This window comes from Seriola dumerili, unplaced genomic scaffold, assembly GCF_002260705.1.
Source record: "Seriola dumerili isolate Sdu_G_001 unplaced genomic scaffold, Sdu_1.0 BDQW01000767.1, whole genome shotgun sequence".
Taxonomy (NCBI): Eukaryota; Metazoa; Chordata; class Actinopteri; order Carangiformes; family Carangidae; genus Seriola; species Seriola dumerili.
The window spans coordinates 162,223-174,316 of NW_019175022.1; the positions used below are offsets into that span (position 1 = coordinate 162,223).

The window sequence follows — 12,094 nt, forward strand, 5'->3', positions numbered from 1 at the left end:
TTGCTGGGGCCAGACTTTGCTGTATTGTTGAAGGGTTAATGATCTCTTCATATCTTATCCTTATTGACTACAAGTTATTGTTTATGGCAAATTAATAATGTTGTTTTGAGGAATGGTAAGAGACGACATAGTACATATAATGGTTGTCTCATCTGTGGAAATCAACAGCTTGAGGAGAAGGAGACCAGCAGGTATCTAAGAGCTGACCGAGCAGGGCAATTAAAATACAGTATAAAGGTAATTGATTACAGCCAGCAGATAATATGCCTGCAGGGTTTGATGAGACAGGCTTCTGTACTGTAGCATTGTTGTTCCTTAGGTGTCTCGTTTTGCATATTGATGACAATATATTCTGAGTGCCTCTATATTTCTATTTGTGGTAATAAATACATACATACATATATGCATGGCCTTTTATTTACTAAATCTAATAGCTAAACAATACAATATTCTTAAACTATAAGAGACCAACAATATTCAACTAAATGCGGCAGGATAAAAGCAACAGGCAAAAAAAGGGATAACAATAATAATAAGTTAAATTTACTCATGCTGAACTTGTTTTCTTATAGACTGGTAAGTCAGCAGCTGTTAATGCTAACATTAGCTATGTAGCAAAAGCAAAACTTACAAATAGCTCCTTTAACCCTTCAAGCACAGCCAATGAGGAGTGTATATAAAAAGTTGTGGCATCGGGTTACACTGCAAATGTGAACACTTTCCTCCAGAATATATACAGTAAATATAAAATTAAATAAAAATTAGCACATATTTTACTACTGATGACGTTTGCACAACTGTGAAACCACATCTACCATCCCAGCATGACGCCATCTTGTTCAGTGTGTGTCAGTAGGTCAGTGAGCTGACTTTTTTTTTTTTTTTTGCTGATCTTGGAGGAGATGGGAGGCAAAAAACAATGAGTGTGCTCATCCAGGACTATACTTACTGCTGGCCTCTAATCTGCTTTAAAGTCATGTGGATTTACAGCTGCAGGGATGCGAGTCATCACAGCTCAAAGCCACATGTTTCAGCTTTAATTTGAATTCATCCTGACTGACTGAAAGATTTAAATTTATTTAACCTGCTTCCACACTTCCCGCTGAAGTGAGCTTAACCCTGGCTCATTCACACTATTCATTTGTCCCATTTCATGTCAGGGAGGACACAGGGGCACCTGTGAAATTGTTTTAATTTTAAATTCAAATTCTTGCTTTTTTTTTTTTTTCCTTTTAAGTTTCACAGAGCAGCTAAAGTGCTGAACACTGGCCGGTTAATGGCAGCTGAGATGGAAAGAGCTTGTGCTTTTTTAAGCAGCTCTTTTGCAATTAATCATGATGGCACAAAAGTAACACTACTAAACCTCTGAAAGATGAAAGCTCCATTACAATGACAGAGCGTGAGTGAAAAGGAGATCATATAGTGAAGCAGGAAAGACATACACAAGGTGTTATACATTGCGGTATGGACAGTAATTACTTAAAATATGCCCTTTGAGTCTGTACCATTTTTTAAATATTACATCCACTGCAGCTCTATAATATCTGACATTTTGGGGTTTTGTGTGAGCAATAAAAATACTCTTCCACTCTACTTCTATTGCCATTGCCTATATGTAGCCAGAGGCTATGAGAAATTGCTGAGTAGTTTGAATATGCACTTAGAGACAGACTGGCCAGTCCAACAAAAGCCTAGGTAAAGAGGGAAATGGAGTGGAGTTGCTTTTAGGGAGAAGCACTGCTTTAATATTCTGTTGTATCAAAAAACATTTCTTCAGGTCTGGCTTCCCTGGTTGAGTTATTCACAAAAACACATTGAAAGCACATAATGAAGGGCTCAGAGGGTGCTGGTATGTTTTCTGAGGATGAACCAGCAAACATCAAAATACAGGCTGAAAGCATATCTGGTTGGGAGTCTTTGAAGGAGGCCCAGACAGAGCACTGAACCGTATTGGACTGTGAGCTTCAGATGAGAGCGTCAGAACTCTGTTCATTTGCCATGTCAAAAGACTTTACACTGTCTCTGCAGGCCATTATTCAGATCCTACTGACCAAGATGAAAGCCTCCAGAACTTGTGATGATTCAGAGCTGTTCCAAAAGACTTCATAAAACTTTGTAGAATTGGCAAAATATCAACCAAAACCCACGTCCCCGTGCCCCCAAAGCTTCCTCTCTCACCTCTGCTCTGTCCCAAGCCAAAATGGGGACAAGACGATAATGACCCGACTGGCAGCCACTCAGCTCTCCCACTGTAGCATCATGAGTGAAAATGAAATTGATTTGAAAATCCTACGTCGGCCCGGGCCGGAACAGAAGGGATTATTGTGCTGATTGTACTAATACTGTGTCCCTGCCCTCCCCCCTCCCCCTCCCTCACACCCTAATTCTACCCATCATACTTTTCTCTTTTCCCTCTATTTGTGTCTCTGTTTGTTGGTCAGTGCTCTCTGACCATCATTCTTCCCTTCTAACATTTTTCCCTTTATTGTCCTCATGTAAAGAAACTCCTTCTTTTTCTTCCCCCGTCTCTCATCTGACTTCACGTCCACTCTGCGAATCAGGTTAAGTCAGCACAGCTGGACAATTCAATGCTGGCAGACACAGAAAAAAAAAGGGGGCAAGAGAGTAATGAAGAGATAGAGGAGCTGAGAGTTGCCTAGGGAGGCTCTAAACTGTAAAAAAAAAAAAAAAAAAAAAAAAAAAAAGAAAAGAAAAAAAGCAGCACTCCAATCTGATGAGCTGTAGAGAAATATGGAGCCCCCCTGGGGGCTGGACATCCCAGATTATGTTGCACTGTTGCCCTCTGCCCGGAAATCCAGAAATTGATCTGTTGTTCCTCCGTTTTGCTCCCTACACTTGGAATACAGCCTGGACTGTATTGTCCACAGTATCAGCTTTTCTCAGCTTTGTGCTGTCTGTGAAAATGAATATCTGCACTGCGTCTCCATTATCATTTTATCTGACAGCGGGAAACATTGATTACAGGTCAGTTCTATGGAATAACAGCGGGAGTAAACTCACACATCCATGTATGTGGCATGTTTCACAGACTTCACAGAGCTTTTAACTCAGGCTACAGAGTTTTCAAGCATCTAAAACGGACCTTTTCGGAAAGCCCCATTTTACTGTGAAAACCCTGGGGTTGCATTGTAGTCTCCACGGCCAGGAAGTGATGATGTAGACACCCATGGTCACTTCCTGATTGGGTCTTATCAGCCTCGCCTACCAGTGGTGAATGCAACATGAATAACGAATAACAAGCTTTATTGACCCTGTTGTCTTTGCTAGCAGCTGTGCAGTTCAGTTCTGCATTTTAACACTACAGCTCCCTTTGCTATTTCTTGTTTGTTGTACTTACTGCAACTAAACAACTGCAGAGTAGCCGATTTCTGCACCCTGTTTACACCAGCTCGCAAATGCCAAGTGTACATGAACGATCATGTATGTATGCGTTTTCAGGTGTGTTAGTATGGACAGAGATAATTTCTGATACAGAGCGAAAACGGTTGTCTAGACGGAGATTGTTGTCATTTTCAAACCTACGCTGTTTTAAAATGAAAATGTAGTAATGTGTACGTAGCCTAAGACTACAAGTGAGTTCATGGAGCTTCACAAACTGCTAAACAAAAGCTCAGAGCATGTGTGTCACTGCGGCACCAGCTCACACCTAAATCAAACTCTTTGTAAAAATTAAAACCATGCTTGTATCTTGGTCCCTCAGACTCTCCATGTTTTAGTCTCTCTTTCTCTCATTTTTCTTGCTCTGCTGTTTAAATGACCTGTTATCCAGGATGCAAAAAATAACGCTTTCATTTTAACAACCAGTGATGTCAGCCCAGTATCTGGACAGCACATCGACATAGAATGATCCTGCAAACCTCTCAATTATATAATATCAAATGAGTTTTACTCTTTTAACATTCAATACTAAGATTTATTAAATAATTTATTTGCACATTATTCTCACTACAGAATGGGTAAGTGTGGTATAGATTCATGCTTTTAAAAGCAGCATTGCAGGATTGGTGCCAGGTGTAACAAATGATCAGCTCTCCTCGCATTGGGGCATGCTGAGACTGGCAGCTAATTTCCAGCAACCAGAAAGTCTTTGTTTCCAGAGTGCAGTACTTTGTGTGTGTGGCTGATGCACACCGCAGCCCTCCAACGCATCAGCCATCAGAGTTCAATAGTTGAAGTTTTAATAATACAAATGATAATAACTGTATTCATTATTCTCTGGCATTGTGAATTGTACTGGAACTTGAATTAGACTAACATCATGTCTTATATAGTGTCTGAGCCTCTAGCAGATTTCACATACATAATATCTGGATGACTCTGACTCAAATTAAAGGCAGGATTCTGGGGTAAGTTTTGACAAAGATCCTCCGGGGCAGAGCACAAGTGCAGAATCATCTTCCCTGAAAGGAACAAGCCAGGCAGAGTATATTGTCAAAATGCAGATAATTGACCCAGAGGAGCGCAATCACAGCGACTGTGTCATTAATGCTTTAATAAGCAATTGTCAATTATCAGGACCTCGCCTGACATTGCAACCTTCCCCCTACGGGCACTGCATAGTGTGGGACTCAAAAAAGCAATTAAAAAGTAAACTATTGTGACACAGAAATGGCTTAAAGAAATGTGAAGAAACTTTTCTTTTTCTTCTCCTTAGATTCATATTGTGACTCACTCAGGATGAGAAGAGTTTGATTTCACTTGTTGGCGTCATCCTCGTAAAAAAAAAAAAAAACAGACTAAGTCACCATGGAAAGAGGCTCTGAAATATGTGGTGTTTTGCAATGACCTAAATCTTATAGGTCTGAAACACGACTTGTGGGATACAGGCCTAGATTTAGTATGCTGGGATTTATGTTCATGCTTTCCAGGGGCAAATGTCATTTCAAGCAGATACAAATGTTCAAAAAAAGTCCCCCATTTAGAGCAAGCAGACAGCCTGGGGACAAATGTAAGACCCAGAAAGTTGGTAATCTTTGAACTGAACACAGAGCCACCAAATCATTAAAATAGTAGAAACACTGAGGATGCAGTGGGCTCACATGGTTAATTCTGAGAGTTACACAAGACCAGGATCCAAGGATCCAGAGAAACTACATTAGACAACATTACCACTAATATGGTTACTAGAGTTTAATCCTACGCCCACCGCACATCAGATGAGCTCTAATTCACTTCACACCACAAACGATTGGTGTGAAAATGTTTACGTAACTCAGCCCACGGTGGCTGCGTTCATGAGTAATCTCTTCCAGATTAACCCCTTGATGGCCTCCTTTGGCAAAGGAGTTCAAAGGTTAAGAGTAGCTAAATCTTTACATCTGATGCCGACTTAAAGTACAACAAGCTCACTTTAGATTCACTGTTGTTCCCCGGGTGCCAACAGTGGGTGGGGATATCTGTCAATATTTGGTATACGTTGACTTTTGATTGAGGCAGAGGGAAAGTGTGTTTCTGTGAGCAAAGCACTGTGTCACAACAAAAGTTTAAATGTCTTATTAATTCAGGCTGATATAAATCTAGAATATTTCCACTTTATCTTAGGGTATCTTGCTCCTTTAAATTTGGTTTTAAAATGTGCCACACAAGACCGAAGTGATGCATTAAATACTCTCATGACATCAATCAATTTTAGAGTCATTACAAATCTTAAGTATACTGTATATACATCAGACATAGGGTTACAGTGTGAGCCACAACAGTGCTGCAAATCTGAACATTTTAACCTTAAAGAGAAAGATGCATTTCATTTGCTTATTTATTTCAGCATGCAACAGTTCTGGACCCCTGATAAAAAAAAAAGCATTTCCTTTCACATTTCAGCAGCAGGGCCTGCTGTGTGTGTCCCGTCACAGCGGTTGTTTGGCCACATATTGTTCCTCTACTCCAGCGCCATGAATGTCACGACTGCAGCAACAGGCTCCACTAAAAGAGCACAGGCCTTATTACGCCCCCAGGTCACCAATATCCCCTCAGCCTTCACAAAACCCAGCTTATGGAATCAGATACACTGCATAGCTGGACAAATTACTAGCCGACAGCCTCCCATCCGTGCTCAAAGTTTTAGCCCTCATGTATTTTTTTTTTTTTTTCACCTCTTCCTCCTGTATTCAATTTGTCAGGTGGAAACTGGGTATGAAAAATGGTTGTTGTTTTTCAATGGAGCCACAGGGGTCTGAATTGCAGTTTATCCTTGTGTGACTGACAATAAATAAGACTGATCACTCATGCCAACGAGATGCATTATGAACATCAAATTAATTATGACACTCACTGAGTGATCACCGTGGATAATTATTTGGGGATCGTTTATCAGAGGTAATGATAGAATAGTGGACTTAGGATGCAAGTGTTTTCTCAGAAAGGAGAATCTAATTTGGCTCTTGCTGAGTGCAAAGCCTGCCGTCACCTTTGAAGGAGGCAGACTGACTGGGTGACTAAACAGCTGAATATAGCAAAGACGCAGCCAATTGGATTTGGAAAGTGAAACAAATAGCTGTGACCCGTGGTGAGTTCAACGGTAACTGAGTCAACTGACTAATTTGATCAGCAGGTACCTGGATGGATGGCACCTGCTCGCAGGAAAGAATCCATTAAAAGGATTCATTCTTTGTGTGTGTGTGTGTGTGTGTGTGTGTGTGTGTGTGTGTGTGTGTGTGTGTGTGTGTGTGTCTACATAAGCAAGCTCGAGGCACATGTGAGGAAACGTGGTAGTGTGTCATGTTTGTCTATTGGCAGGCTTTTTTTTCAGGCTGTGTTAAAGGTCTATCCCATAATTGCATCCTATATTCACACACTCATTATAGGAGACTGGGTGGTGGCACTGTAAATACAGCATGAAAGTCGGGAGAGGACAGAGAAAGAGTGAAAAAAAAATCAATGTGATTGAGTGTTCTGTGTGGAGCTTATTATACCAGTGGACTTCCCTACAGTGCATCCTATTTTGAGAGGTGGAGGGGGAGAAGATGTGGAGCTGGGGGGGGGGGGGCAAAGCGGCTTGTTTACAAAACGCAACCAAATCTAAATCCGCTCACATTTATAGCCTGCCACAGACACATGGCTGGGATCACGTGGTCATTGACATCTGCCGAGCAGTATCACAAAACCACAGAGTTGACAGCTTACATTGTCTGGGAAGTGATTAAGTGGGATATGAGGCTATAATGGCCACAATAAACTGAGTCCACAAAAAAGAACAAACTGGATTTGGAAACTGGAGCTTTATATTCATATAAGGCTGCAAACGATGATGTAAAGCTGAAGTGAGTTTGAACTGATGACACTGATGGCGCTTCACCTACTTGTTAATTTTACTACACATCCCACAGCGATTCGTCAGATCTAAACAATGGTGCACAGTTCTCCTTCTCCCAGCATCATCCTCTTATCTGTGTCTAGAAGCCCCGTCTCTGCCATTAACCCACACACAAACAGTCTCTCTGGACACCGTGACGCACTTGGCTTTATCAAGAGGTTCTTCAATTAAGTAAAAAAACAAAACAAAAAAAAACAATCACAGCTTCAGTGCTTAGTGAAGACGTTTAAGCTTTTTTGCTCTATCCATTTAAATCCCCTAAAAGTGGGATATCATGTCAGTGCAACACTATGCGTAGGCCCATATAGCCTGGGAAAAGGGCACAAAAGTTGAAATTATAATTGCTAATTAGCAGTATTAAGTCAATGAGTGTAAACTCATTGGGAAAACACAAGAGCCCTATTATGGATATTTCAGGGGTTTATATCATGTCAGTGAGATAAAAGTTGGAAATCTTAGCATCCAAACATTTCCCAACCGCCGTTTACTTCTCTGTAATCTTGTGGAAACTATAAGTTTACTGCAGTGGACTCAAGACTAAAGTCGTCAGAGCAGAATACTCTTCCTCATCGCAGTCCCTCAGTAACGATCACCTGCTCGAGGCGATGATGCTGCTGCGGCGCATCCGAAGGACGACGAGAGGAGGAGAGGAAAGTTGAAAGGTGAGTCTTACCTTATAATCGCCGTGTCGCCCTGGCGGATGGTTATGTTGTCGGTGGCCCGCTGCATATCCACACTCCGGACAGGGAATCCTGTGGGGATAAGACACAGCAGTCTGAAAAAAGAAGCCTGCAATTGCCTCCAACACGATTTGCGTCCGGCTTGCATTTTAAAGCACAGGAGCGCGCGTTTCAAGAGCTAGATCCAAGGGTTAAAAAAATATTGAGGGAGGAACTGGAGTAGTTGTCCAGACTTCTTCGGGGAAAATCGGGATGCCTTTAGGTCCAAAGCAGTCCGGAATGAACGGGCGATACAGGTTTCCTAAAAGACTTTTGGGACGAAATCGTGCGGTGATGTGCGGGGTCCTCGCTCTATAGTCCACTGATGCGTAATACTCTCCGCGCAAAGGGACGGCACAGCCAGCGGCGGCGATGGAGAGAAGCAGGCTTCTATTCAGAGTCTGGGAAAATATCATCCCACCACCACCTCCTCTCTCTCTCTCTCTCTTTCTCTCTCTTTCTCTCTCTCTCGCTCTCTCTCAGATTATCCAGCCGCCTGACTGTGATGCTCCCCTTATTGGTTGTCAGGACAACAGCACCACCTGAGGTCCCTTTTGGTGAGACACAACTGAGTGAGGACTGAGGAATAAGGGACAAAAGCATTAAAACTGGGATGCTGAGAATTTTTCTGAAGGAAAAATACACGTGTGTTTTGCGCAGGAATATTCAGAGGAGCAGTAACGATGCCTCCTGCATATTTGGACATGAGTCTCCAAAAGAGGACAAAGTGGCCCTGAAAATCCTAAGAGAAACATACATTACCAAGCCTGACTAGGTCCCAAGGGCAAATAATCTATAGTCACTTTTATCTCCCGCGCAGGTTGAAGAGCCATGCAGAAAGAACTCTACCCTGTGGGGCTCACTAGAGTACATACATCTATATTAGGTCTTCAAAACAAACTGTCCTGCTCACCAGGTATTGCCAGTTTATCTGTGCTGCCTTTAGTTTTCCACGATCCAAGCAGATTTAACTTTGGACGAATGAACTCTTCAGTGCGAAGTACAGGATTTCTGTAGTTTATTTATGAATCTTAGTGTGGAAATTTACATGCTAATGTGCGTTAAGTGTTGATCAGTGGAAATCTGTAGAAAACCTCTTAAACTCATTAAAACCGTCCTCTTATTAATTTTTGAAGTGGATTTATTTGTAGTTTGGAAAAAGTTTTTCACAGAAATTGGGTAGCCCACCGGATTTGCTTGGAAACATTATTTCAACTATGAAACTTTGTATTCAAGTCTATTTCTGCTCATGGTCTGCTCATCTCTTCTTTTACACAGAATGAAGTGGATCAAAAAAGGTTGAAGAAAAAAGTAGATCCAGAGTTGCAAACACTCTGCCTGACCATAAAGGTGAAGCTCAGCCTGTGTGCATGAGAGTGTAACTCAGATCGTAACACGTATCTTGTCTAGACTGTCGCCCGTCATGGACTGCCAATGAGGCTGTAGCTCAGGTGGGTAGTCTAAATCACTTTCAACCTAAGCAAGGACACTACAGTTTAGCAATGTGATGTGCCTTCCAACTTCAACAAAAATGTGACACGAATGAAGCCCTCTAATTTACCACTTGCCAATCAAGATGCTTTAATAGGCAATGTTTCTCTTTGGTATTCTAGCTGAGTTTTTGTATAATTTAGGACGCTATTTGAGATTTTTTTTTAATTACTTTTTTGTTTTTTTTTTTTTCATCTTTGAGTTTAGACGAGTACAATTGGCGGTTATGCATTATTTGTTTCAAGAATACTTAATATAATGTGAGTCATTGATCAGTCGTTGCACGGTGCGTCTCCTAATTTTGTTTTGGTCTCGGGGGGTAATTGGTAATAATTCACGATCAGGCACATAACGAAGTCTTTAAATTCTAGTGCTCAAACTCTGCGCATGGATACAAAAAGTGGCACGCAGCATGGTAAGAATGATAATATGTAAGATGGATCAGAGTATTACATTATTGCATTTGCACTGCAGCACACAATTATCTCTGAACGTAATTAATGTTGGCAATCATGAGTTCCTGCACTTAGCCTGGCAGCTGGATTGAACCATGCGTAAAGGGAGCGGTGATTGGTTAGCCTGACTTATAAGGATCAGCAGATTTAGCATGAGATAGATTGCAAAACACCAGTTTTTACAGCAGTGCGCCTAGGCTGTGACATGTAGGCTTCAAAGCTCGATTGGGAGGAATTGGAAGTGCCGATGTAAGCGCAGCTGAAAGGGACTACAAAGAGGACAGTGATATAGGGATGGCATGGAGGTGCTAATATTTTGTGTATTAGTTTAAGGAGCACTAAAATGTTTTCAGAGAAGGATGCTTGCAGAGCTTTTCCGACTTCGGGCCCTTAATAATCGGTGGCCTGCCTGTTACCATTTCCTCAAACATTGGAGGTTTAGATATCTTGGAGATTGCACAGTTTATGAAAGAAGCATATCATTAAGAACAATTAAAAAGGGACAGCTGAGCTCGAAGGAGGAAGAAGAGCGCTGCTTTGCCTACCACATTTATACAGGAATGGTCCACGGATGGGCTTTTAGCTATGTCTATAGTTTAGAAAATTCTTCAAAGTCTGAGAATTTGTGTTGTGGGTGTTTGTTGGTCTATGTGTGTGTGTGTGTGCGTGTATAGGGTTAGATCTTCTTGCATGGGCAAGAGATGGGAAGGAGAGGCCCAGAGACAAGCAGCTTTAACCAGTTCTACAACACAAGGCCAGTGGATCTCTCTACCGCCACACTGGCAACACATGCACGCATTAACCACACATCACACAACCAGCCGCACACACACACCACCTTCAACCACAGCACACACACAACACACACACAGCAACACTGGCAACACACACACCACACAACACAACAACAAACAACAAGAACTGGAAAACGAGGGGTTATTATCATGCTGTGTGGGATGCTCTTCAAGTTGGTGGTGTTCACGTTAGACAGCGGGTGGACCTACATTCTGCTGCGGTGTACATTATATAAACCGTAAGCAAAGCAAAGAAATTTTAATTTTCTAACAGGCACTTTTTTCTTTGAACACTGTATTCATCAAAATGCTTTACTATGAAAGAGCAGAAATCAGATAGAAGAAATAAATAAACAAGATACTAGAAATCAGATAAAATATAAAGGGGAGCGATATAAGACCCAAGTTAACCGAAATACTGCTTGTTTACTGCTGTCTGAACAGATGTGTTTTTAGCAGCTTTTTAAGAGTCCAAACATTAAGCTTACGGACTGGCTGTGGAGTCCTCAGGTTCTTAAATGTGTCCAAGTACACTTACAAAAATTGTTTAGAAGACCGTAGAGTTGGCTTCACGGTTTGGTGCTACAGGATGGCTATAATATACTGTGGAGCACTAGCATGCGGTTCTATATAGTAAAGCCAAATTTTTAAAATGTATCCCACGGAAAGCACACACGAGAGGTTTTAACTGTGTAAAAGTGACCATCTGTTGATGTGTTAATGGTTTGTAAAAGTGTAGGAGATTTATGAACACAGGTAAACAGAGAATTATAGTAATCCAATTGTGAATGAAAAAGCATGTATAGCATCTTCCTTTCATTTCTTTCTTGACACAGACCTTGATTTTGGGTTTGGTTCTAAGGCGGTGGAAGATGGTGAATCCTAAGCATCAAAAACTTTGGGTCAAAAATTCACACCAGGATTACGCGACTAGACCTGAGAAGATGAGGTTGAGGCTGAGTTTCTACCTTGACGCTGAATGTAGTTTATTTCTTTGTTGTATCTGCATAAACTCTGCAGTTTCTTAATGCATTTTATCAGTTGTTCAGGACAGAATGTTAATGAAACGCATCAGGTTTAATTGAGAATACAGCTGAGGCATCAATCAGCATATAATAAGGAGATGCCGTAAAACTACTTGGATAATCTTCTGCCTGGAACAATGTATAAATGGATGAATAAAATGGTGTCAAATATACTGTATGTAACACAAATAGCCTGTTGTAAAACTTGGTTATTGTTAGCTTTTAGATTAAAAAACTCTCAATCCATCCCATTTGAAGACGCTGAATTGCCAAATAA

The 12,094-nt window shown here is 41.3% G+C and overlaps 1 protein-coding gene across 1 annotated transcript in view; it reads right to left on the reverse strand.

Annotated features, from left to right (window-relative positions):
• LOC111236932 (limbic system-associated membrane protein-like) overlaps positions 1-8,283 on the reverse strand; it is a gene marked incomplete at its 3' end in the record, with an annotated part of 158,817 nt that extends 150,534 nt beyond the window's left edge. The window contains exon 1 of the mRNA XM_022765854.1: positions 8,007-8,283. Within this exon, the coding sequence (XP_022621575.1) occupies positions 8,007-8,161 (155 nt within the window). The remainder of the gene's footprint in view (positions 1-8,006) is intronic.
• Between the last annotated feature and the right edge of the window lie 3,811 nt (positions 8,284-12,094).